Below are 27,410 nucleotides of genomic sequence, written 5' to 3'. Positions count from 1 at the left end.
TTCATTTCTTATGCTGATAACACTCAGCTATATTAATCCATAAATCCTGATGAATCCAATCAATTACTTCAACTACAGGCATGTGTTGATGACATCAAAACCTGGATGACTTTAAATGTCCTGCTTTTAAAACCTGATGAGACAGATCTTGTAATCTTTCGACCAAGACATGCCATTTAAATCCCATATTAAACAGGTTTCCAGAGTTTCCTTTTTCACCTCCGGAATATCGCCAACATTAGAAACATTCTGTCCAGGGGTGATGCTGAAAAACTAGTCCATGCATTTGTTACTTCAAGGCTGGACTATTGTAATTCTTTACTATCAGGAAGTCCACAAAATGCAGTTCAAAGCCTTCAGCTGATCCAAAATGCTGCAGCAAGAGTTCTGATGAAAATCAACAAGAGGGATCATATTTCTCCAATTTTAGCTTCCCTTCATTGGCTTCCTGTTAAATCAAGAATAGAATTTAAAATTCTTCTTCTAACGTATAAAGCATTTAATAATCAAACTCCATCATATATCAGAGCTCTGATTACCCCGTATGTTCCTAACAGAGCACTTCGCTCTCAGACTGCAGGTCTGCTGGTGGTTCCTAGAGTCTCTAAAAGTAGAATGGGAGGCAGATCCTTTAGCTATCAGGCTCCTCTCCTGTGGAACCAACTCCCAGTTTTGGTCCGTGAGGCAGACACCCCGTCTACTTTTAAGACTAATCTTAAAACTTTCCTTTTTGACAAAACGTATAACTAGAGTGGCTCATGTTACCCTGAGCTACCTCTATAGTTATGCTGCTATAGGCTTAGGCTGCTGGAGGACATCAGGGTCTATTTCTCTCTCTCTGCTGATTTCTACTGTTCTCCAATTTTAAGGGGAAGTTTTTCTTTCCACTGTTGCTTCATGCTTCCTCAGTATGATGGATGGATGGATGAAAGCCATGGGCAATGCAGACGACTGTCCACTGTAGTTAGAGTGGACAGTGGGTCTACCCTCTTTGCATGAGAAGTGAATTGGGGGGAGTGGTGGCCTAGTGGTTAGAGTTCAATCCCCACAGACTGCCGCTGTAGGTCCCTGAGCAAGCCCCTTGGCCCCCAGATTCCTCCATGGGCGCTGTGATAGCTGCCCACTGCTCCCTAAGGGATGGGTTATATGCAGAAGACAAATTTCATTGGAATGTACAATTGTAATGACAAATAAAGATTTCTTGTTAAGACTCAATGCAATCTTCTGGGTTTCCTTAGATAGGAACCTTTTTGACCAATCTGTCTGTATGATTTAATTGAATTTGACTTTTTAAAGTGCATCGGGATGATGTGCTGTAAATTGGCACTATATAAATAAAATTAGATTGAATTGAAAAAATTAGTATCAGGCAGTTGCAGAATTATCCATCAGTCATGCCACACTCAGAGAATGCGTCATATAGCCTTTAGGGTCCTATTATGAGTTTGCAAGAGGCATACAAATGTCTCAGGGGTTCGAACCCACACACCATGTCCTCCTGCAGCATACTATAAATAATACAAGCTGCATAAGTGCCTTTCTTAATAATGACCACTGATTATCCAGAGCTGGAACAAGAATATAATTAAACTCTGTAAAAAAGTTCTTTCACCTGCTGGTGTACTCAGAATGTGTGACCTAGACGAACGGACAGATGGATGGTAATGAAAATGGATAGAGGGAAGGAGATCCAAGAGCAAATTCCCCACTAACTGATCTAAATGCAAATGTAACTCTGACGGAGTTTTTAGATGTTGATGCCCAATTTGGCTGCAATGCAGACCCCTTGACCTCCTCTTTCTTCTTCTTCTTTGTAGACAAACATACAGGGACACACATATCCACTAGCCACTTACTAATTGCTTTCTGCAGCTACAGTAGCTGGTGAGAAGTATGCATTCTTATTCCTGTCGCCGTCTTAAAAAGAAGCTGAAGTGGATGAACTGTACCAATCAATACTTATTGACCCACAGGAAAAACCAAGTGATTGATGTTGGGATGAGATGTTATAGTGTCAAGAGGAAGGTCACTTCTATCCTAACGTTACGCTTTCTTTTTGAGTTTTTGTCTCTTTTTCTTTATCTACTTTGTATTTATTTTTATGTTTGTGTTTCTAAGGACTCATGGGCGGTTCGGTTGAGTCTGACCCTGTTGGATCCTGTCTTAAATTTAGTGTTTGATGTGTTGGATGCACTCATGTGGAAAAATCCACTGAAAAAGGTCATAGAATGCAACCTTGTTATAGATTGTCAAGAAGGTTTATTTAATACATTTATAAAGTAACAGTAGAACTGTTCTATTGTGTGTTTTTCTTTGCACCACTATGACAAGTAAATCAAAACTTTACAAAGATATACGTAGCGATGCACTGATTGCTCAGAAGGTTTCTGGAACCGGGCGATTTTTCCATTGACCCTTTGTCAGCAGCTGTTCATTTCTGTCCCGATACTAAAGACTCCCAGCGCTGAAAACACTCTTCTGTGTGAAGGCTCTTCTTGAATTTTTAATTTTTTTTACTTTTAAGCCTTCAAATCTTGTTATAGAGCATCTTGGATTAAGATTTAGGAAATTGCTGCCTTTTCGAAATCTGAGAGTTAAGGTAAGGAGCTACATTCTATATGGGATACATACAGAGACTGGTGTTTTAAGATAAGTGAGAATAAACTCATGTTTTATCAGGATACCGTGTGATGTTGCTTTTGCTTTATGATGATTAACAATTAATAAAGGAGCAATAAGTAAGATATTTATTGTAAAGTAAAGCTAAATCATTCTCATTTGTCACCTGGAATAAAAGTAGCATTCCCTATAAACAATTGATTCTCTCCATCAACAATGTCTTAGTTAAGTTTTTCTCCTTTCAAACCTAGAGGTACAGTCCAGAACTACTTCATTTCGCAGTGTAGACCGTGTTTACTTCCTGGTTCTTGAGCCAATCACATGAGAGTTCCCAGGGTTCTCAAAACAGAGCATTTAGTATTTTATTTTGGCAAAAGAGCAGCAGCCTGCTAACGTGGAATCCAGTAAGAGAAGCAGACCAGAAACATGTGTGTGGTGTGTATTCTGGGTTCATCAAAGAAAAATCATGACAAACAGAACAGAGTACAACACTGTATACCCGCCATTTACTCACCGGACTGTTGAGTAAATGGCGGGTGTCCATGAGATGTGTTGTTCTTATTTTAACCACTAGTTGTCGTTATTATTTATTGTTCCTTTAATGAAAGCTAAAAATGCATATTTTCACTTTTCAGTACAATTTTAATGTTTTAATTTATTATCTCTCAAAGAGAAATCTGTATCAGAAGAAAATAGTGAAAGGCAGGTCAAAGTTCAGAAATCGGCCGCAAATCTCAGTTTGATTTATTTCTAATCAATTCACCAATGGAGAATTTAAAGAAAATCATTTTTGAATCAGTTATGAAAACAGGGATTAAGGAAACTCTCGTTACTCTGCAAATAAGGATTTGAGTCTAAAGGAGTTTTAGAAGATATTGCTGTAGGAGGGCATTATTACTCCTTTTTATTCATGCCAGTCAGGAAGCCTTCTCCTAGCTCTCCCCTTTTGTTCTCCAGACATTTGGATTTCCTAAAGTACAAAAGAATCAGACAGAGGAGTGATTGGAGGAGATCCCTTTGTATCAGTCTTCTACTGTCTGTGCCGGTACTTCCTGCAGAATTTCCGTGTGTCGTTGTTGCTTCTTTTTTATTCTCATCAAAAGGCCGTCTAGCAAGCTGTGCATTGGTGTTATCACATTTACCAGCACTCGCTGTCACAGTTTTGTGTCAGGTCACGCGTGATTCCTTATATCAAACTGTGTTGCTACCAGTGCAGAGCTTGTTCAACCTTTGCAGCAGTTGGGTCTGAGCTAATCTTGAAGCCCTCTTCATTGGGGCTGAACATCTCACTTTTAAAGTTCTTGACGATCCCATAAATGTTATCTGCAGAACTTTTCTGCTTTAATTCATATTTGATGCAAACCCCTGATGGCTGAACTCTTTTCTTTGGAGGTAATTGCTAACAAAAGAAGACAGTACAGAAATTGATTTGGAAACAAAGTCTCGATCTATTTTGTCATGCATGAATAATAAATTTTTTGACTGTAACTTTTCTACTTTTTATTTTTTCCAGTGCTTCTTTTACTTTCTTGCTTTCGACAGCTGATTTTTGCCCCATCAGTCACCTTTGGGACATTTTAGAATGAGTGTTTCTCTGTCACCCCCGATGGATCCCTGCAAAGAGCCCCATCGATAAAAAGCAGCCTCAGCTCAACTGCGTCCCTGTCTCTGACCGTCCTGACGGTGCATGTGTGTGTGTCTGTGTTGGCAGCTGTGCCAGCGGCGCCTGAGAACGTCTCGGTGACCCAGCTGACGGCGCGCTCGGCCATGGTGACCTGGAACGTCCCTCAGGGTGACACTGTGATCGGCTATGCCATCTCTCAGCAGGTACTGTGCTTCTCCGTCTCCTCTGTGTTGCATTAGAGCCTCATCCAACCCCGTCTCCTCTCAGGTCAATTCATTTTGCAGGGGTCCAAACTGTAACTGAAGGAAAACTTGGAGTGCTGCCACACTAAGGGCTAAAGCAGCCCCTCCAAAAATGAATTATAGATTTCTTTGTGATCGCCTCTGTCCCTGGATTATTCTCTGTTTTGTCTGCAGGACCTTTAAAACGCTGCGTCATTTATTAGCCCTGCAGGCATCCAGCAGTCTGCTCAGAAACACTTTGAGAGGTTTGGAAACATCTCAGGGGGTTTTGCTCATAAACATTTCAATCGTTAAAAGGCTTGTGGAAGTCAGGGCTGGCTGTGGGTCCACGTCGGTTACTGGAAGAAATAATAAAAAACAAATCTCTTAATTAAAACTTTTACAGCCAAATGCAGAACTTTCTAATCATCCAATTAGAAAGAAAAACTGAAGTGCAGTTGTCAGGAAGCAGGTTTGAGCCCAGAAGATATACTCAGGAGACCATTAACTGCTTCATAAAACCAGTTTAAAAAGGTTGGAATGTTTGGTTAAGTTCTTTAATAAAGTACTAAAGTCCCCATTGATTAAGGAAGGAAAGCCAGTCTGAGTGGCTCAGGTTTAAAGCAGGAGTAGGGAACTATTTTCTCTCGTGGAGGCTAGGTCAATGTATCGAACGTCTCCTGAGGGCCACACTCAATTTGTAAGCCCTTATGATGCGATGATTAGGAATTCACAAGACCAAGATATCAGTTGTTGTGTATGTATTTTCAGATGGTTCCACATTAAATGGCGTCACAAGCATGTTGAATTCCTTTTGTTGGATTTAAATTTCATGAAATCATTCATCAAATCCCTGGATTAGTTTTGCACCCTCAGCAGGGTATTCACTTATCCTTTGCTCTTAAAGATAGCAGAGATCTGAGAAGCAGGATGGATTCTTGCAGCTTGAGGTTCAGTTCTAACGGGTGCTTGGTTCTGTCCACCATTAAAAGCCAGACCACAGAGCTTTCATTGATCTCCATCGCATGTTTCCCCTTAATCTCCAGAAACTGCCTGACTTCTTCCCTCAGACAAAGGAACCTTTTAAGCACGTTTGGACATCTCAGCCATCGCGGTTCACAACAGCACATCAGATCTCCATACCCTGACTCCAGCTCAATGTGCAGCTCGCTGGGCTGCCAGCTGGTTAGCCCTCTGCTTTTGTTGACGTCTACAACTGAAACGGCAGTTGTCATTGTGTTGGTCATCTTCAGGGAAGGAGCGCACAGATTGTCTTGATGCACGAGGCAGTGACATATAACTAAATCACCAGAATGGAGACCGAGGCGGCTCATTTCATTTTTAATGAATGCAGCCAATCCCTTTAGCGCACCATCCATCGCTGGTGCTCCATCTGTTTCACGGCCGCTCTGCTTCTCAAACGGCAGCTCAGATTTGTTCATGAGTTGGACAACTTGACGGAACTGATCTTCCTCTTTGCTTTTTTCGTGCATAGCTAGCAAAGACAGTAGCATCAAAGTCTGCTGTGACTCCTCGTACAAAAACAGCTAGCAGTGCAGTATTGCTGATATGTTTTGTCTCGTCACAGGCAAGGGAAAAATGCTTGAAATCTCTGGCACTGTGTGTTTTCTGAATATAATTTGCCTTATCAGTAATCCTGTCTGCAACTGTTCTAGACCAACTGATGCTTTCAAGTAACTTTGCTTTGTCAGGAGCTAAGTAGCTCTGTAGCAGAAAAGATGCATTCCTTAAACTCCTTCTGCACCTCTGAGTTATTCATTTATGCACCACAAAACATTGCTCATCGTCATAATGTCCACTTTTCTTTCTTTTTTCTTTTTTTGCTGTTGCCTTGTTTGACACCTGTCTGTCTATCTCTCATCCCACACTGACGCATGACCACTCATGTTATGTTTGCTGACCCTGATTCTGACTCAGAAATATGCATTACTAATGCTCTTATTGCAGAAATACCCTTCACCATGGTATTTTCTCCACTGAGCTTTAGCTATCTTTATTTATTTGCTTCAAAGATCTTGTGCCGAGCCAAAAAACAGGTTCTGAGGTCTGCATATGGCCTGAAGGCTGGAGGTTCCCCACTCCTGGCTTACAGGAGTAGGGAACTGGCTTACAGCTCCTCCTGGCTTACAGCATGCTCCTGCAGAATACATGCTCAACCTGGCTCGCTATAAGCCTCCAATTGTGGTGGTCCATCTATCCTTTCTGATGTTCAAAATACGAGTTCAAAGAAGTGTGACTCTTAATAGGTAAAGCAATTATTTGTTTTTGCCATTAAAGCTTAGATTTGTTGCACAAGTCAGTTTGGAGCAGCTGGTTTCTCTTAAAAGAATGCTGTTTAGTGTCTTAAGCTAACCTCACTTCACTGGGTCAATAAAAAGGAAACCTTGTTATCATTTTGCCAAACAATTGACTATCATTCATGAACAGATGCAGGCAAAGCAGTCCCCCATCATAATAGGAACACTACTGTGCTTTACTATTGCTTGGCTGTTCATCTTCACATAATCTTGTCTTGCAAGGCTGTTTAATGTCTTTTGAATCAGTTTGGACCAGTCCAGGACCAGTCCAGGTAACACTATGAAATACGGAGTATTGTTCAAATATATCAGAGGCACGAGCTGTAAAACCTGCGCCGTGCCTTACCATAGATACTATCTTCTTTTAGTTATAACTTTGATTCTCTCACCAGTAAACAAAGTTGCTTTTTGAAACTGGTCTGCTTTAGTTTCTTAGAGGACCCCGAAAGATTGTAGCTGGATTTCCCAGAGATTTAAGAGTGCTGTTTGATTTGGATGTTACCCCTGACGTTTGACTTGGTTCTTCAACAAGCTTATCCTCTCCCAAAGACTTAGCAGCTGATGTAGATGAAGAGGTCACAGAGGCTAAGGTTAACGTCTACATAAAGGTGGGCTGACGCTGCTCCTCAGGATTTGCTGCTTACCAGGTAGCTGCAATCAACACGCAGCCTGGTCAACAAGGATCTGCTCATTGCTACGATGAAAGACATGGTACTCCTACCGCAGGGAAGCCTGGATCTTTTTCACCATGGCGTTTTCTCACGAGGGGCTCGTCTTGGCAATCGGAGACTAAGAGCATCACCACTTTGAAGTACTCTGCCAAGCAGCTGATGGGCCCAGCCACTTGATGACACCGTCATGCATTGAAGTTAGTAAAGAACTTGGACTTCCTTGTTGACTCCGATATGTCCGAAGGAGCCGCCATTGAATGTTTGTTTACTCCAACTCTGTGGTCAGTGAAGCCAGCTTGGAAACGGGGAGTGGAATTCAGTCCATTACGTCCAGTAAGAGTACTGACTGACCCATCAGACATCAAAATTGAACTTTTTAATGCCCAGTCAGTCACAAATAAATCTTGCATCATAGACCACTCTCTTTCCCAACCACTTTGGGCTTTTGGCCCCATTTATCCCTGTGGTTATAAACCACTCCTTCCCAGCTGGTCATGTCCCTCCTGCTTTAAAAAAAAAGTCATGATGAGACCACTGCTCAAAAACCCACGTAGTCATCTCCTATAACCAGCATCATTTCTCTGGTCACGACATTCCCCTCTCCCAGCGGGTTACTAAACCTAGAGCTGCTGTGGTCTCCCTCCTCACCGTTGAAACCTCATGTCAACTCTGCAAGAGCTCCTTTTATCACCTCCATAACAGTGCCAAAATGTGGCCCACTCTCACCCTACCAGATACAGGTAAACTAAACCACACCTTTGCCTCCTCCAGATTCAGCTGCTGCCGTGCTCTGATCCTTGTCCTTATTTTGGGTTTCCTCAGAGGCTCCAATCAGTTCAAAACTCTGCAGCTATGATCCTGGTGATAGAGTGCCGCTAAAACTGTGGTTTTCTCTGTGCCTTTTTTAACTGCAAGAACAGCGTCTGGACATTTCCTATTTACCATCTCACCCCGGCAAATGCGTGTCAACCATAGGATTTAAAAACACTCCAGTGGTTTTAAGCGTCGGCTTAGCCTCTATAGTGTTTCTTTTTGCTTTTTTGTTTTTTCCACAAACGTTCTGAGATAGCAAATATCCCCACATCACGATAGGACCTCTGCCATGCTCTAATATAAGTTGGCAGTTCTCATTCTTCAGTATCCTACCATTTAACCATAGATTTAGACCTGGACCAATCCGAGCTTTAGTTTATCTAAAGAAATGGAGCTGCAAGGCAGTTTTTCTGTTTGCCACCTCGCAAATGCACTCCTAAATGGATCCTCACATTGATTCTTCTGTTATATCACCCCATTTTCTTGGTCCTGCCTCTCCCGCTAACTCAGCTCGTCTCATTTTCATCCGTTTTTACCACCTACAGTCTTTGGCAGAGAGGGAATCAAACACTAGCTGAGTTCTGAGTTCAGGCCGTCTCCATTAGTGGTAATGATTTGGCTCGGACTCGTTCCTACAGGAACAACATCTACGGCGGCTTCCATGCCAAACATTGTTTTTTTTTTTTTTTTCATGCTTTTTGTCAAAGCTTCCCAGAGGTGTTTTGAAGAAAACACTAAAAAGGGATGTAAAACATCTCCTGCCATCACCTTAGAGGGCTCTTATGTAAAAGCTCTACTCAAATATTAATGGAAGAGAGGTGATGAGAGCAGGTAGGAGCAGGTTTTATGTTCCCGGCTCTTTTCTTCTGCTGTTAGTCATCAGGATCGGGTGGGGGGGCGCTACAAAGGAGCAAAGCTGCAGTTATATAAAATGCCGCTCTGTCAATCAACCCCCCTTTTTATTGTGTGCAAGCAACAAACTATGCCTTGAAAACAAAGCAACGTGGTGGTTGCTGTATGTTTGGCGGTTTAATTAGGAGCCACAGATAGGCCGCTTTATGAGATTACTCCACTCTGCGAGTCAGTGCGGAGCTGAGCCTCCTGTTTGTGAAGGAGAGGCAGGGCGAAGGGAACAATCTCTGACGAGCAGTTGCTTCGCTCGTCTGAAGCAGCTCTAAATCCCACAGCGCCGGCTGGCGAGATTCACACAGGGGCGCTCCAACAGGACGTAACCCAGTTTCAGACTCCCGGTGAATCTTGTTTTTACATCCCGAGCTATCAGAAGGCCGATGTTTGTCAAATAAACCTGTGCTGCAGGCTTGGAAGAGGGAGAGAGAGAGAGAGACGTGTTCATCTTGCTGTTTCCTAACCAAACTTTGTGTTTACCTGCAGACCTACTGAAGATCCAACCTCTTCTCTAGCATCTGAGCTATAAATAAAAACTACTTTAAGTTTATTTTTACCACTGTGGCTCCAGTAGATGAGTTGTTATCAGCCGCAGGTGGGAGGTTGTTTTATTCCGTCTCGGAAAGAGCTTGAAGGTCTTGTTAAATCATTTCCTGAACGCTTCAAGTGTTTAAAGCTAATAACACTCCAGGGACACAGCATAATTGGGGCGTCAAGCGTCCGATGATACATATTATGGTTGTTGTTTTGAAAAAAATGGCATATTACTTTATATGTTGTTGATTGTAGAGAGTCACCTGAATAAACTTGAATATCATTAAAAGGTCATTTCAGAAATTCTATTTGAAAAGTGAAACTCATTTAATGCACAGATTCATTATTTTATTTGCAGGCAGTTCTTTCTTTAAACATATTGCAAGAAAGTTTGGTGGAAGGAAAAAGTGGCATTTATGGCGTTCAGCTAGTCAAACCCCAAATTTTGGTGTTTTGGTAAATTCTAACATATCATGGGAATGACTGCTGACTTGTGTGATGTCGGCCTGGTGATAATGATGTCCATGTACAATCCTGCACAGTGTAAGCACTCAATACTTAGTCAGGTTTTCTTTTACATGAATACCTCCAGCAAAGCATCGTGCCTTGAAGGCAACCTGGCTGGAGATCTTCTGAGGTGTTCAGGAATCCCAGGTAGCTTTAGAGGTGACCTTCTGCTTGTCTGCGATGTTTAGCCCTTCTTGTCTCTCATTTTTCTCTCAACAATGTGGATTCTCTGTGGAGTTTCTTCCTTAACCCGGATTAGAACATTCTGATCTTGTCTCTGGTTCAGGAGTCTGTGTTTGGGGTTTCTTACAGCACTAACTTAAGTTGTAACCTCTGCATTGTGGATTACCAAAAACTCAAGAATTCCTATGCCAGTTTTTCCTTCCACTAAACTTCCCATCAACACATCACGCTGTGAACATCTAGCTTCTTTAGTGATGCCTTTTTGTGGCTTCCCCAGTCAGCAGTCTTCCAGATGATCCTTTTATTTCAGTCTTATGCAACATTTTCTGAGAAACTGAATGTTGGACATTCGTTAACTGGTCGATCTCAATCTGTGTGTGATGAATCTAAATAGGAGTTTGTCTTTTTTGCACTGAGTGACTGAAAAAATAATAACTTGATGATATGCACCTGTATTCATTATTCCATTGTTTATTCATCTTTCTGACATATAGAGAGAAACTTCTATTATAATCCATCTGCACTTTGTAGAGTAGATCTGCTGCTTTCTCTTAAATAACATTCTTTCCTTTCTCTGAAGTCAGACCTTGTTGGAGGCTCACTGATTTACAAACCTTTTTAAGTCCTCCTAATATACAGTACGTCGTGAAGTCTCTGAGCCCTGAGATAATAAAACCTCGTTCGCTGATGTGTCGCCTGCAACGCTGCCAGAGGAGCAGAGGACGGTCTGATTCAGACATCTGGAGAGCCTCGAGCTTCCTGTCAGCCGTTTTATTTATTGACTTTTCCTCGCCTTTTACTTCTCTGCAGACACATTTATTTGATGGGGAAAGTGAACTTTCTGCTGGCCTGATATTAAGAAACTTTTAATCAGTAAAGGACGGAGTTTATGAAGATCCACGGTCTGCTTACCTAGCAGTCAGGTTAAATGTTTCATGAACAAGCACTTTGTTCAGTTTCAGTGCTTACTAAGCTGGAAATAGTTTAGTTTCTTGACTGCTGCAAAAGTTCTGTCCTGCTTTTTTTTTTCATGTTCTCCTTCCAAGCAACCAGACTTTCTCATAATCTGTTCAAGAAAGGAGTTTTTTTTTTACCCAAACCACTTTGTACTGCATATGTATCTGTGGAAACAAAAGAGCTTGTCAACATAATGCCGCCATTACCAAGCATGGCAGGATAGTCAAAAATACTTCATTAATACCAAAGGGAAATATATACGTCCACTCCCCCTGATATTTGGTCAAATATTGCTTAGCAAGTTCCACTCTGACCACATGCTTTAGTTCACCAACAGGGTTCTGATACCATTCAGTCTGGCTCTTACCAGGTGAAGGAAACCGCTTAGTGTCTGTATTCACAAAGATTGTCAGAGTCTTCTCAGAGCGCTCCCATCTCAGCCTAAACATTCCTGCCTTCAGTGTGTTTCACATCGCTGCCGAGAGCGACTCAGAGTACCAAGATGACAGAAATTCCTGTCTTAGTGGGGAGGTGTGGTTGACCCCGTTGCTAGGTGTGACGTAGTGATCAAAGGAGAGAAATGAACCGATTAGTGTCGCTTGGATGTTGTGTTCATTTGTTGATCCCACTCACCTGTGTTTTCAACATCAATTTTCCATTCATGTTTATTTCTGAAGTTGGCTCCTTTAAATATTATTAGTTCCGCCACGCGCCTGCTGATTTCTTGTTGTCTTTGGCCACCATCATGCTATTCAGTGTTCTTGAAAGCCTTACCTTGAGTCCTCCAAGCATTATTCTTTGTCACTATGACCATAAAATGCAATCTTTGTCTAGTCTGACCGTGTTTATTTGTTTGTTTTTGTTTTTTTTCCAGAGCACATTTTACTTTGTCCATGTAGGCAGCTGGTAATTTCGATCAAATCTGGTGTCAATTTTGGAGTAAATGCTTCATTTTAGTAAAAAAAAAAAAAAAAAACTGGCTTTCTGTGGAGACTGACTGACACTAGTGTTCCAGCAGTTTCTAGTTCATGGCAGGTCTAATGCAGAAAACCACTTATTGAAAGATTATGGTGAATGTGTGACTTGGAGCATCTTTATTTGCTCATGTTATGCACAGAAAACAGATGCAAGTCAATCACCTGAGATCAAACGCTACATCAATACAAAACACAAACGCACGGCTTCGTTAACCAACATCAGGGCTTGATCTAATGGAATACTGATGGCCTAGTGAGCTAGTTCATGCCAGGACTCCTGATTTGATCTCCTGGCAGCCTTATATTCTTCCTCTGCATCTTCAATGGCTCTTATGCATGACTACATCTGAGTCTTCCTCACTCAGGAAAATCTTCCCCATCAGAAATGTGCTCAAGTGTGACATGTTCAATCGACCAGAAAGATAAGGAAATTGGATTCCTGAAAGCCTGATCTAATGTTTGCTAGTTGAGCTGAAAATTGTCTTGTCCATGCCTTATTAGAGGCCCTGAACACCATGTATAATGGGACAGTTGAAATGGTAGAAGGTAAAAGTAGATCGATTCCTTCCCCAATTGTTTTTTTTCAGCTCAATTTACAACAAAAAAAAATATTCATGGAAGTAAAGAAAGATTTAGCTGCATGTTTATGTTTTTTATTTGTTTTCTTCACCTGCAGAGGCAGGATGGCCTGATGCAGCGCTCCATCCGGGAGGTGAACACGTCCAGCCGTTCGTGTGTCCTGTGGGATCTGGGCGAGAATACATACTACAGCGTCCAGGTGAAGCAAGCGCTCCCTCAGCGTCTATACGATTTTAGATTAAATATGTCTGGTATTCTCTAAAAGTCAGTCCATCAGCTCAAATCAGCATGAACAATAAAAAAGTCAAGTTCTTGTAATGCAGAAATTAAAGGTCGTCCATCCATCCATTTTCCAACATGCTTATCCCTATTGGGGTGATGAGGGGTGCTGGTGCCTATCTCCAGCTGTCAGTGGTCGAGAGGCGGGGTACACCTGGACAGGTCGCCAGTCTGTCACAGGGCAACACAGAGACAAACAGGACAAACAACCATTCACACCTAAGGAGAATTTAGAGAGGCCAGTTAACCTAACAGTCATGTTTTTGGACTGTGGGAGGAAGTCGGAGTACCCGGAGAGAACCCACGCATGCACAGGGAGAACATGCAAACTCCATGGCAGAAAGGTCCATGGTTGGACATGAACCCAGGACCTTCTTGCTGCAAGGCAACAGCGCTACCCACTGCGGATAAAGAATGTTGTGATAAGACGAACAACCAGCAAGACAGGCAGGCCTGGAGGCTGTTTAGAGAGCATGGAATCCCACTCCGGGGGGCCCGGAGACCAGGGCAAGTCAGGGGCCTAAGCTTGGCAAGATATTTAGTCAGAGAGAAGTTTAAAGGATCACCGTGATCACCAAATTGTTAACAATTCCTGGACAGAAATCGCAGTCACTCTTGGAAGGAAGTAAGAGGCTACGGTGTGTTTGTTTTGCCTGGGAGGCCGGAACTCACCACTCACGATTAGCATAGGACCGCAACGCTGCCCTCTAGTGTGTTGGAGAAACGTGCTAATTCAGAAGAAGAGCTGCATGGAGCATAAATACTGCAGACATTGCGTCCGCACATCTCATTTCCACGCGGATGGTACATGCGTCAAGCATAAAGCAACCTTTATAGAGAGACTATCATAACTGCAAGCCTGGAGACGGTGACAGTGGCAAGGGATTGCTACCAGTGGTTGTATAAATAACCTGTACGGGACGCCAGTAGTATCATTATTAATAATGATAATAATAACAACAATAAGACACCCCCCATGTCGTTAGGCAGGTGCGTGACTCACATAGCGGGCTTTTTTTATTTATTTTTTTGTACTTTTCCAGTGTTTTAATATGGTGAGACTTCCAGTACTTCCTTCATTCAGACTGAACCCTGTCCTCTGTCCAGGCTGATCCAAAGCCCACTCAGCCTGTCTGAGCTACCAGAGAGCAGCACCATACTCATGTCCTCTAAAATTTAAACTAGCTCTGAAGTACATTTTGATACAGTTGTATACATTTAGTTATTTTAAAGACCTCATATTACTTCTGTAATATAGTAAAAGAACAGTTAGAGCTGGTTACCATAGAGATATTTATTTATTTTATATAAAAATCTAGTTCATTCTTTATCTTTACTTGTGGCTCAGTCAGTGGGATATTTATTACATTTACAGACTGTTTCATTTGTTTTGGTTTTTGCAATATCAGAACTGATTTTCTGACATTCTGATTTACAAATGTTAGGGGTAGGGTTAGGGTTAACCCTAATCCCAAAAAAGTGAGAGGAGAATATTGTTGGCCCTTTTGTCATTGATCAACATTTTATAACCGCTTATTGAAGCCACTTGGTTTCTTCATGTATCATTTGATTTGAATAAACAGGATCATTTTTGAAGTGCCTGGCCAGATGATTATTATCCAGGTGTTTTCACTGCAGAATATCTTAAGATGAGAACAATGCCTTAAAAACCGTGAATATGAGGATTTATTAGCTGATGAAGTGCTTTTCATTTTCCTAACTGGCTCTAATTAACTAGGGGTGTTGAATTAACTGTCTCTGTGGTGCTTCTTCATTAGTTTTTACTGCCGAAAGTTTAAATCAAGCTGCAGCTGAGAGCTCTGAGCGTTCCATCATGGCTCCATTATCGTTAAAGATCCTAGGGATCTGTTACAGCTTGGCAGAGCGACTCCGACGGTCCTTCAGCTGCAGGTTGGAATGTTCTCGCCATCAGGAGGATGTGCTGCGGAGGATCCGGAGGGTCTCAGGGGAGTTTGGACAAATTATGTGGAATGAAGAACCAGAATGGTTTGGACTCCAACCACTCTTTTTTTTCTAAAATCACTCCATGGAAACTGTCGCTCTGTGTTGTAGCAGGCTAAGTCCACGTCTTTTATACTAGGGGCCCGGGTGCGATGCCTGGTTGCATCAGGAAAGGCATACAGTGTAAAAACTCCAGTTTTAATGACTTCCAAGGCCTGAATAAGACAGTAGCTGTAGGATCCACTCGCTCCACGGAAAAGGGTGAAGTTCTGTGCCTGAATAAATATTGGAAAACTCTGGCAGCTTTTGGAAATAACAAACATCTCAAAACCTCTTCGTTTGCCCTTTTTGGATTTTCTTAATGGATTATTTGGCCCACACAAAAGTCTTTAGCTGAAATATCTGCTTTACCTCCTACTCTGACTTCTTGTCTCCGTCTTCCAGCAGTTGTTTACGATCCTGGATTAAAACCAATCCCTTCCTGAGCCCCTTTCATACATAATACCATCCTCTCCTCAGCTCCTGTTTGGCTTTTTCTCTAACAATGTCCCGTCTCCAACCCTGCGTAGGTGCAGTCTGTCGGCCTGCATGGGGACAGCCAACCCAGCCACCCCATCCACTTCAGGACACTGGAGAAAACCGACCATTATCTAGCCGGAGTCCTTGACCACCGTAAGTAAAAACGAAGTTAGTTCCATGAAAAGTGGAGATCTGGAACTCTGGATGATACCATTTCTTACTTAACTCCGTGTTTACAGAAACATCATTACAAATTTCTAGGACAGGATATTTCCAGACTTTTCCAAACTTCCACACATTTACTGCCTAGCTGTATTTGGCTTCCACTGTAGCAGAGATCCAGTTGGACCACCAGGGATTTTTTAAACGTAGCCCATTCTAATTTCTCCCTCAGAACTACGATCTAAGAAGATATAAAAAACTGCATTCAGAATTCTTTTTACTAGCCTTCCTGCAGTAAACAATAATTATTAGTTTATAATCGGATCAAAGACGACGTCGCACAGTGTGGGAGGAGTTGGTGCAAAACACTCATTTAAAACAGATTAAATGGTTACTGAATAGGCATTTCAAAGTTGCTTTAGCATATTAAATAACCAACTAATGTAACTAACTAAAAACCAACAAAATATCAGTCTCCTAAGCTTTTACCTGAACTATGCGATATCCCCAAAAGGCTGCCAACATTTCCAAATCCAGCATGTTCCGCAACATAGGATGAAACTGCTCCACTTCATTCAGCCTTCCTGTTATCTGCTAAAAGTCTCGCTCTCTCACTCCCCAGCAGCCTAAAATTACTTCACGTGTTGATGAAAACTAAAAAAAATTAAAAACACATATTGATGAAAAAAGTTTCCTTTCAAATAATTTCATACACGTCTCCTGGTTAATTCTCAAACATCTCTCTGATATGTTAGAATTAGCTGACCAGGTCGTATTCACTCAGTTGGACCTTATTACCAAAGTGCTGCCAGCTTGACTGTGAAGTGCTTAATGCGGCGATCTGACTAACCAATCGCTTGTGAGGGCTGATTAAGCTAAAAGTGTCAGATTCCTGTCACCAGTTGACTTCTCCGTCTATCTCTAAAATCAAAGGTTGTCTGAAAAAATGGACTGAATCTACTGCTAAAGGATCTTGCTAAAAAAAAGGGTTTTGTTTTGTTTTTCTGATCAATACAGCTAAATTATTATTGCTACTAAATCCTCATGTTTCAGAATACTTTCTTTTTTTATGGTCCATTAAAATAAGTAACTACAAAAATCTAGTTCCACCAAAGGAAAAGTAACCCCACAGCATGATGCTGCCAGCACCATGGTCCATTGAGGACATGTCTTTCTGTTTGGGATATTCAGTGTTTTTAGGGTTTTAGGGTCTCAGTCCTGAGACATAGAGAACCAATCAGGACAACCATCAGTACCCTTAGAGACTGACGGCATGTTACAACGTTTGACTGGCCGTGTCCACAGATGAACCAGCGATGGAAGGTCTGGGGATGACTCCTCACCTGCAGACTGGAGAGCTGCTCATCATCACCACCGTGCTGCTGCTGTGGGCCGGTCAGTCTGCGCCGCTTCTACTTAAACATGAACGTGTGGGTGAGGCCTTCCATCGCTTGTTTTAACCTCTGCTCTGTTCACCATCAGCTGTCATCGCCCTCTTCTGCCGACAGTACGACATCATCAAGGACAACGACTCGAACAGCACCAAGGAGAAGGCCAAGAGGCCGCTGGTCCAGGCCAGTTCCCCCTACTATAACGGCTCGACGGGCAGCTCACCGATTTACCACAACGGAGCCGTCCACAGCAGCAGGGTGAGGCGTTCTCTGGCATTCCTCTTCCTCTGCTTGTTTTTTTTATGATACATGACCATTGCTCTTAGCCTTTAAGGAGCTCTCTGAAGCTACAGTAGAGATCCCTGAGTAATCCCGGTTCCACATCTGAACTCTTACCTAGACTGCAGATTCTCCTGCTGGACACATGACATGGCATTCTAAAAATAGACTATAGATTCACAGAAAAAACAGTTTTCACATTTTTGATAAAGATGGCTTCTGCCATACGGGTCCGAAAGACAGAGATTGGAGTTGTGGGATATCACCTTATCTATTTGTTGTCCCACACGCCAATCATTGTGACATGATGTAAATGTGCGTGTATGTGCACTTGTAGTGTTTATGTATCCGGTTAGCTTAGCGGTTAGCTTCAGGGTTAGCCGTTCATTGTAGCTCCGCTGCTCTCACCGTATGCTTTGAACATGGCTGAGAGTCTCAAGAAGCAAACCGCATACAAGTTTATGAGAAGAAGAGGAAGGTAGAAAGAAATAAGACCAGAGTGGATTTGGGGGATTTCCCCCCCCCAAAGAGCAGGTGAGACGGTCTTGCACATGCTCAGTCATTCAAAACGGGCCTGGGCGTTTCTTACTAACATTTCTGGAAAAATCACCTACTCCCTTTAAAGGTATGTAGCCACATTATGTGCTTAAAAAGGCCAAAAACGGTTTGGTCATGATAAGAATAAGGTTATATACACCAAGCCTCCATTTTGATAGTATTTTGATGGTCATTTTTGTGGATAAAAATAGCCCTAGCACCGGATGCAATTAAAATATATAAACAGACATGGCGCCATCTAGCGACAGTATATTAGAACTACCATAATGCTTGATTAAGAAATAAATCAAAATTAAATAATGCCAGATCGAGCCTGACCCTCTGATATGCCTCACAGTAAAGCAGCAGCTCAGCATGATCAAAGACCAACCATTATTAATTAAATAAAATGGTCTAACAGCAACTTTAAAAGCCTCATATCAGAACATTTACTGACGTCAGTCAACTCTGTGGTCACATCTGAACCTCGGCAGGTTTAGCTTCAGTGAACACCAACGTCATACTGTATTCCCAGCGACATTCCAGTCTTTTCCATGTTGGAATCATATATTTTTTTGTGTTTTTTTGCACTAGATCCTGGAACATTCTTCATTGTTTCGCCTGTAGATGCTAATAGCCGTTAGCTGCTTCCTTGTTTTAACCCCTGCTGTGCATGCGCAGTGCGTACTTCTGTTAAATAAAATCGTAAATAAAGGAAGAAAAAAAAAAATCGTAAATAAACACGAAAGGCTTTATTTACTAACAACTTGAGCAAAAACAAAACAAAGCATAAAACACCACAATAACAACTAATATGCCAGCAGGATGTGATAATCTTTATAAAAACTTTGTATGCAACCAGAGTGAGCTACTGTTGTATAAATTAAATTCTTTGAAAAGTCACATAACTAGTGAAATGAAATGCACTTGTGTGCCATCAGCGTGTCACATGATCTGTGGAACGGTGCATCCACAGATATACAGCTCTTTACCTTAAACACTCGGGTCAGCATTTTTCAGCCAGCACACAGTGGTCTTGTTTGTGCAGGTCTGGATGTTTGAAGTTCCTCAATTTTAGAGTTGGTAATCTATGCAGAGTACAAGCTTGAAAAAAATTAATTCTGAACCACCTATCCAGGAAGTCCAAATTTGGCCGGTTAACGCAAGCACTCCCCGTATGGTGACAGAGATTTCACCGATGTGAGACAAAGGCCCCGTCCACACGGAGACCAGATTGGGTGTATCCGCAAAAGTATTTAGTTGTTTAGGCTGTGCTTCCACGCGGATCCGGCATATTGAGAGACCGTAAACAGTCGTTAATTTGAAACAGGGTCCCAGAGTGGATCATTTTCAAAACTGTGGTTTCTCCATGTGTACATGTGATGACACGATAGCTTTGCCTCTTTGTAACCCACATAGACCCCACTCACATATAACTACAAACATGGCAGCATTCTGCCTTACGTTCATGATAAGGCAATCATTGGTGTTATTATGGCTGTTAGTAGCATCCTTGGACTCCTACTTTCTAACGGGCTCGCTCTACAACCCACATAAAGATCCTGCTGAACGTGTGTAAATGTTTGTGTCTTTATTTCATAGGAGTCATCTGCGCAGCCCTTGTGTTTTTTGCGTGTTTAGTGCCAGTGTCACGCACCACCAATTGGCCCGGCATACTTGCTACAGCATTTTCAGCAGTGCTGTGTCCTCTCGTGTGGATAAACATTATTTTTATTAATCGTTTCTGAAAATGTACCGAGTTGTTAATGTGGACAGGGCCTGAAAAAGGCCTCTTTAAAATTTTATTTCAACTAAAACTGTCAGCTAAGAGCTGCTTTGTACTTTAAATGTATTTCAAGCATCATTTCCCAAGATATTCTATATTCAACGTTAGTGATAATTAATTGGATATTTTTTTGAAAGGGAATAAAGGGGATAATTTACCTGAGCTTGAGTTTTACCATACCATACAAATTATATTTATAAAACACTTTAAACACCCACAGGACCAAAGTGCTATACACAATCATAAAATACAAATGATGATTGATAAATCCATAAGCAGAATGGTATATAAAATTAGTAATATAATTTAAGAAAATAAAATGCAGTAAAATACAGTCAGCATCTCAGATTGTGTTAAAAGCCAAAGAAAAGAGACGCGTTTTAAGAAGGGATTTCATTTCTGAAAGGGAAAAGGCCTTTCTAATGCCCAAGGGAAGGTCATTCCACAGCTTTTCAGTAGTTTTGTCTCGTAAAAGAGTGCAGTGCAGCCACTGGTGGCTTTATACTAACAAAACAGTTTAGAATGGAAGAAACAGCTTCACTTCCACACAGATGCCATATTTCATACCTTTTGAGCTGCATAGTAAAATCTAGTGGAACGTCTGACGCATACCTAAAGCAGTGAGCTTTTTATTTTCTAATCTCCACATTAAAAAAATCTGGGCCTGATCACAGTTGCTGTTGGGTAAATTGCACAGAATAAAGGTTTCATACATTTTAAAGTGCATTATTAAGACTCTGTGTTTGAGATTTTGATCTAGACATGATTGAAATCGTTGAATAGGTGTAAATGTCTGTAAATGTTTAAGAAGTGAAAAAGCCCGTTAAATATGTAGAGAATCAGCAGCCATCTAGCGTTGTCGTGTGTGTGTTTGTCTAGTATTGGTTGTTTGGCAGCACAGGGTCTTCACTTGGCTCCGTCTTGTTGTCTTGCAGCTGCATCGAGCCTCGTCCTCCATCAGTATCATCAGAGTCTGATGTTCGGAGTCGTTTCTTCTCAGGAGGAGCTGCATCCGGAATATCACAGCCGATGAAGGGAATAAAGAGACCTGCCTCAGCGGCTAAGACTCCAAACTGTTGTAAAACATGAGCAGACGTAGGAGTGGCTCAATGCTCCCCTCTAGTGGCAGAAAATGATTCAACCTGACACTTCCTTCCTCGGGATGTCAGAGAACAATGTGAATATTTTCAAACTGCTTTGCCTCAATTTCCTCCAATTCTCCTGGACTGATGCTGCTGTTCCTTCCTCACAGTTAAAATAATAGGACAATGATTATTTGAGCTCTTGCTTCATGATCAGTGATTCAGTGTTCAGCTTTCATCATAGTTTATCTATCTACATACATCAATGGTGTTGGTGATTAACTTTAAGTGTAATCTTTGCGGTAATGGTGGTGAATTCACTTTGTAAATATTTCATAAATGGATTCAATAAATCAAGCTCAGATATTTTTGCGATGGATAACTTTTTTCCTACCTGACCTTTTTATATTTGACTACAAGCGTCTAATATCCCTGTATAATGCTGATACATGAGAAGGAACTATGTGTGGAATATTTTTACAAGGCTAAATTGGAAATAATGTTTTGGAGTGCACACTTCCTTTCTGAGCTGAATGATCACAGCATCTAATTTGCAATATATAAGCTGCACAAACTGCAAAAATAAAACCTCAAGCTAAGTGTACAACTGACCAACAAAGACAATGTACATTAACCCTTTACTGGACATTCAAACAAACAGAAATTTGACTTGTTGACCAAAACCAAGAAGTGCTCAGAAGGATGTAATCCGGTCCACATGCAGTATGTACTGTAAATGCTACGATTTACAAGAAATGTGCACAACCAGAATGGCCACCAGGGGGCGTATGTGGTCAGGCAGTGAATGAAGCACCCCAGTGAGTCCAAACGCTGAGTGAAGGTCACCCAACAGACATTATGTCTCATGGATTGTGGTTCCAGGTAGGACTGCACAATTAATCACATTTGCAATATAATTGCAATATAAAAAAAAATGCAATTTCCAAATGGCGAAGGTATGACATGTTTGGTTATGTAACAATGGATCAGACGCATGCTTTAGGTGTCGGTTAGATGTTTAAAGTGGAAGAGAGGTGCAGCAGTGAGACAATATCATTTTATTACGTGTTTTAGAGTTTATATAATCATAGTTTTTACCAGAACCTTTCAGGAATCTCACCACAGCATTAAGTTCTGGTCAAACTGTTTAACATTTGTTAGTTGGTTGCAATTTGCACTTCATGTTCAGCAAGAATTGATGTCCAGCTCAACAAAGCTATTCTCTTGAATAATAATATTCTGATGAATAAAAACTGTTATATTTCCTGTTTTAAATAGTCTTTGATTACAAACATCTGTGTCTACAGGGCGTTTTTGTTGCTTGTGGTTAATGCAGAGAAAAGTCCAAATTAAATCGTAATTATTGTTGAACTATATTGTGATTTTAATTTGTGGCAAAGTCGTACAGGTGGTAGGGTTAGGGACAGGTAGGTCACAGGTGGTAAAAATCTTTGTTGGTTGTTTTGTTTTTCTTTCTTTTTTGGGGGGGAAGAAACAGTTACAGGAAGTCACAGGACTAGCCGCAGGTTTGAGTTGATTGCAAAGCAAACCTTGTTGAAGCCTCTGAAGGAGATTCATAAGATATGGACTGCAGCTGGAGTCGGTTCTTCAAGAGCCACAGACCTGAGCAGGATATAGAGCACAAATATCTCATTTCTTGCGTTAAGCCCCTCCTGAACCATAATGCCAGGAGTGTCTTACCTTGGCTAATGATGAGAAGGACTGGACAGTGGCCCGGTGGTACAAAGTATTCTTTTCAGATAAAGTGAAAGTTTGACCTTTATTTACAAGTGAAATGCCAATTTGGACCTTTTTCTTGCACACTTTTTCTGATAAATGTTCCATTATTATGTTCAGATACAGCACGATGTGAGCAGCAGCCATTTAGTAATGACCTTTCATGGTTAAGCCTCCCTGTGGAGGGTGTCCACAGGGAGTAATTTTGCTGGACAACTGTCAAGTCAGCAATGTACATAACACATACTTATGCTTTTTTTACTCATATGTAATATTATAATTATCTGCATAACTGAATAGTGTTTTCATTAGGTTATAAACCATAATCCCTTTTTTCCAGCAAATTATTCCTTTCCACTTACTGTAATTTTCCTTTAGTGGGTGCTGGATTTTCATTAGCGGTAAACCGTGCTCATCAAATCCACCAGAAATACTCTCTTGATATATATCACTCTGGTTAAATACACAATATACTATTCCCAGTTTTTTAACTGAATTAATCAACAAATCCTAATCAAAAAAGTAATACACAACAACTGAAATAGGTTAAAGAAGTAAAATACAACGTTAAAAGCTTATAAAGAAGTATTTCACTGGAAAAGGCAGATTTGAGACTAAACAATAATGAGGTCAGTTTACAGCTTTATTTATTTGTTTACACACACACACACATACATATGTGTCTATATATATATATATATATATATATATATATATATATATATATATATACAGAGAGAGAGAGAGAGAGAGAGAGATAGATAGATAGATAGATAGATAGATAGATAGATAGATAGATAGATAGATAGATAGATAGATAGATAGATATGTATGCATATATATATATATATATATATATATATATATATATATATATATATATATATATATATATATATATATACGTACATACATATATATATATATACATACATATATATATATATATGTATATATGCCAAAATTCGCATTGAGGGTATAGAATCAACCTTGCAAAGCAAAAATGGTCAAATTAGGTTAATAAAAACATTGGAAATATTTCTGACAAACATACTAATTCTACCTTTTTTATAAAGTTTGTGAAGACGCTGGAGCCTGTGCAGATGTTGCGTTTAGCCAGCAGAGAGCACCTAAGTTCAACCACTGCGTTTGTTGGCAGCCTTTTTTAGACAAAATACCAGCAGTAAGGTTTGAAACATCAGGATTTCTTTGTCTGATTCTGAATTATTGGGATTTTATAAAATATCACTGTAAACTAGAAATATGACATATTCACATTTTTCAGAGGTAAAGTGCAGCAGCTATGTCCTTAAGAAAGGCAACCAACCAAGTGAAGTCAGATTAGTTGTGGAATTATTTGTGGTTCATTGAAATGGAGGAAAATGTCACCATTCACCCTGCTTGCATGGTGGAGGTCAGAGTTTACAGGAAGAAGCTTCACCTGGAGCGCTCCCCGACCTTCAGAGGGAAATCTGTGGCTGCCAAACAAAAGGTGGATGAGTGGAGGAATCCTCCGTGAGGTGTGAGGTAAAGATCAGAGGGAAATATCACAGCCTGCTCCAGGCTCAGAGGGAGTTTTAGGACAAGTTCTGGATAAAAATACAGACAGAAGAAGAAGAAGGGAATGACGTCGTTGGAGCTCTTTTAACTGAGGATAAATCCTCTTCTTTCATGTTGAGAAGCCTCTTCTGTCTCTAAGTGTTTCTTCTTGCAGGTAGTGAGGACCAGCTGTGAGTTAATGAGGTTTTAATCTGCTGTGTGTTGCAGAACCCTTCAAACTGACATAAAGAGAAATCCTGAGGCTCTGACGTCACCGGCTCTCTGTTCCAGAAATCATGTTTTACGCCATTCTGGTTCCTGCAGGTCCTACTTATGAAACAATGAGGACGTCTCATTAAATATTCAGTTACTGATTAACAGCTGATTTCTTTATCACAGGAAGTTAGCACACCCTATCCTACTAATAGCTACTTTTGCCTCCTTTAGTCACCCCACAGCATCTCAAATATTTAGGTTTTGACTAGGCCCATCGCTATTTCTTAATTCTTAGACTGTCTCTGGTGAATTTACTGGTATTTTTGGGGTCATTGTCATGTAGCAGGGACCATTTCTGCTTCACATTTAAGTTTTGTTCTTTTTTTACAGATGGTCCCACACTTTCCTCCAACAGTGTCTGACCCAGGGTGGAATTTATTGTGGATTCTGTGATGGGGAGCTGGCCAGGTTTCTGCTGTAAAGCATGCCCAACCATCACCTTCCATATCCGTACTCCACAGTTTGAGGCTCTCTGGAAACGCAGCGTTTGGTTTATGTTGTCACCCTTTAAATATGGCCACTGCACCTGGAGGGAATGGAAGTATGGCACTTTGAAAAAAGCATTTCGTCAGTGTTTTTAATCCTCAAACTGATTTTAACATCATACATGAAATACTTTTGCCAGCAGCGGACCAGCCTTATGTTGCTTATAATAAAGAGAGATTTAATCCTAATATCCAGCTTTTCTGCCCAAACTGAGATGCAAGCAGCTTCCCAAAGACACAGAGCTGTATCCGCTGCCTATTCTATATCGAGCCTTGCTGCCGAACCGCCGACATTTTGAATGACTCACTGAATCCTTTGTGAAAAGGAAGCATTGTTGCCAGGCAGCAGCGCCACGATGAACCCAACTATGACATTAGTCATGTCTCCATAAAGGCTTCTTGATTTCAACTACTGGGCTTCTCTGATCCACTAAACTTTAAAGTAATCTGGACTTCTGCAGGGAAAAATAGTCCTCTTTCCCTGTTTTCAGAGGAAATGTGTCGAGCTGTGTCTTGATTGACAGCTGTCCAAAGAACTGCGGCTGAAAGAGCTTCCTGTGTGCGCGCTGATGGGAACAAAGGCTGTGAATGACCCAGGTAAATGTCAGGACACCACGCAGAAGGCCGTTTTGTTCCACCAGAGGAGGTTCCAGAGTGGCCCAGAAAGGTCTCACCCATTATTCCCACCCAGAAAAGTGAAATTTCTCTTTTTATTTTTAGTCCAAGACAGTACCTTTGAGCATAAATCTGAGGCTACCTGTGGTAATTATGGTTCCTCAAGGCTTCAAATACAATCAGCTTCAGCGACTTCTAATCAAACAACAAACTTACACCAAACACTAATAAAACCTGTGAGACCGGTCCGCTCTCAGATCAATATTTGAACGTTTCCTTCCATGGTAACAGGTCGATGAGAGCCGTCAGTTAATTATCATCTTATTTACCATAATTATTGGCTTGAAGCAACGAGAGCTGGCTGTCTGGTCCCAGCGCTCTTATCCACACATTCTAATTAAAACTCGTCATTATTTAGCGACAACTTGTTTGTGAAGACCTCCAGAATAGTTATTAACTCCCACTTCTGCTTTTTTAATCACTGACACAGGCTCCCGAGCTCATGGTCCCTGAAGGACACTGGTGAAAAAGAGCCAAGAGGTTCAACTGAACCTGAAAAACAAGACCTGCGTGCAGAAAATAGAGCTTTAAGCATGAAAATGTGCAATGGATTAATACCCCCCCTCAAAAATAAATAAAGAAAACTAAAATCCAATGCAACCAACTGGCTCTAGAATTGACCTAATAAGTAAACATCTTACTTGTGGGTAATTCAATCTGACTGTAAATACAGCTAATAAGTGGAACACAAGGGTGCCTGAATAATGAGTCGAAGGGAAGATGGGTGGAGCTTAAGACGAGGAAGGCTGGAAGAAAACTTGTTAGATGTCGCTAAACATCCACAAACATTCAACTAGAATTTCAGTGGAAGGGTTTGGATCAAATGGAAAATGGATTGCATTCATATAGCTCTACTTCTAGCCATGCTGACCACACAGCACTTTCCACTGTAGCCACAATACACAGATCAGAGGGTAACGTGGGGTGTGGAGCCTTGCCCTGGAGCACATTGGCACGTGACGAGGGGGGGGCAAAGCAAGACGAATTCTCGATCCACTGAGCCTCAGTGGGAGCAAAGCACAGCCATGTGCAGGAATGGCCCAGTCAAATCACAGGCCTAAATTCAACAGAGAATCTGTGGCAAGGCCTGAGAACTCTTCACCTAATTCTGTTGAGCTTGTTGAAAGGCTGCCCTACCGAGTATTTGCTCAAAAATGATGAACACAAATATGTCAGACATTTCTGATTTTTGTCAAAAGAAACTGAAAATGGTACGCAGTTCCACGTTATGATGCTGCCACCATCACACATCAACGCTTGTGCGTTCTTGGGGAAAATACAAATGCATGCCACACTTTTCAGGTTTTTTTTAATATAACCACGCTTCATATTAATTTCACCTCTCAATTATGTGTCACCTGGCACTGGTCGATCACATCAAGTCCCCTTAAAAACTGTTGCAATGCAACAAACTGTGAAACCGTTCAAGGCCTCTGAATACATCTATAAAAATATGTTGCAGTTTGCCATTGTAACGTGACGTGATGTGAAAATACTTAATGTATACTCTATGTAGATGACACTGTCCTTCTGTTGTTTACACAGCTAAAATAAACCCTTAATTTTGGTGGATGATGACATTTTTTTCAGGTTGTATCTGGAATTTCCTCCATAATAAAGAAGAAGTGAGGGAATATTCAATCAATCCTCTATGGAAGCCCCCCCCCCCCCTGTTTTACAGGCAGACTTGCTGTGGCGACCATGGGGACTCCTCCAGGAAGCAGCGAGGCACGTTAGTGCTCGCATGGCAGACAGATTTGCCCCGTTATTCATGATAACTAATTGCTTCCCG

The 27,410-nt window shown here is 41.2% G+C and overlaps 1 protein-coding gene across 2 annotated transcripts in view; it reads left to right on the top strand.

Moving 5' to 3' along the window:
* The window catches only part of LOC105936511 (fibronectin type III domain-containing protein 5), a 63,902-nt gene extending 41,625 nt beyond the window's left edge, over positions 1 to 22,277 (top strand). The window contains exons 2-7 of one of the 2 annotated variants that reach the window (XR_002429061.2): positions 4,331 to 4,446; positions 13,007 to 13,108; positions 15,720 to 15,822; positions 17,137 to 17,226; positions 17,340 to 17,480; positions 20,760 to 22,277. Coding sequence is in view for 1 of the 2 variants with exons in the window: in XM_012877399.3 (XP_012732853.3) it covers positions 4,331 to 4,446; positions 13,007 to 13,108; positions 15,720 to 15,822; positions 17,137 to 17,226; positions 17,314 to 17,480; positions 20,760 to 20,801 (620 nt within the window). In the remaining variant the exon portion in view is untranslated. Of the gene's footprint in view, positions 1 to 4,330; positions 4,447 to 13,006; positions 13,109 to 15,719; positions 15,823 to 17,136; positions 17,227 to 17,313; positions 17,481 to 20,759 lie in introns of both variants that reach the window. The other variant, XM_012877399.3, reaches the window with a different exon arrangement.
* The last annotated feature ends 5,133 nt before the right edge of the window (positions 22,278 to 27,410 follow it).

The sequence above is a fragment of the Fundulus heteroclitus genome, chromosome 24, assembly GCF_011125445.2.
Source record: "Fundulus heteroclitus isolate FHET01 chromosome 24, MU-UCD_Fhet_4.1, whole genome shotgun sequence".
Lineage (NCBI taxonomy): Eukaryota > Metazoa > Chordata > Actinopteri > Cyprinodontiformes > Fundulidae > Fundulus > Fundulus heteroclitus.
This window is presented reverse-complemented; position numbering and strand designations above follow the sequence as displayed.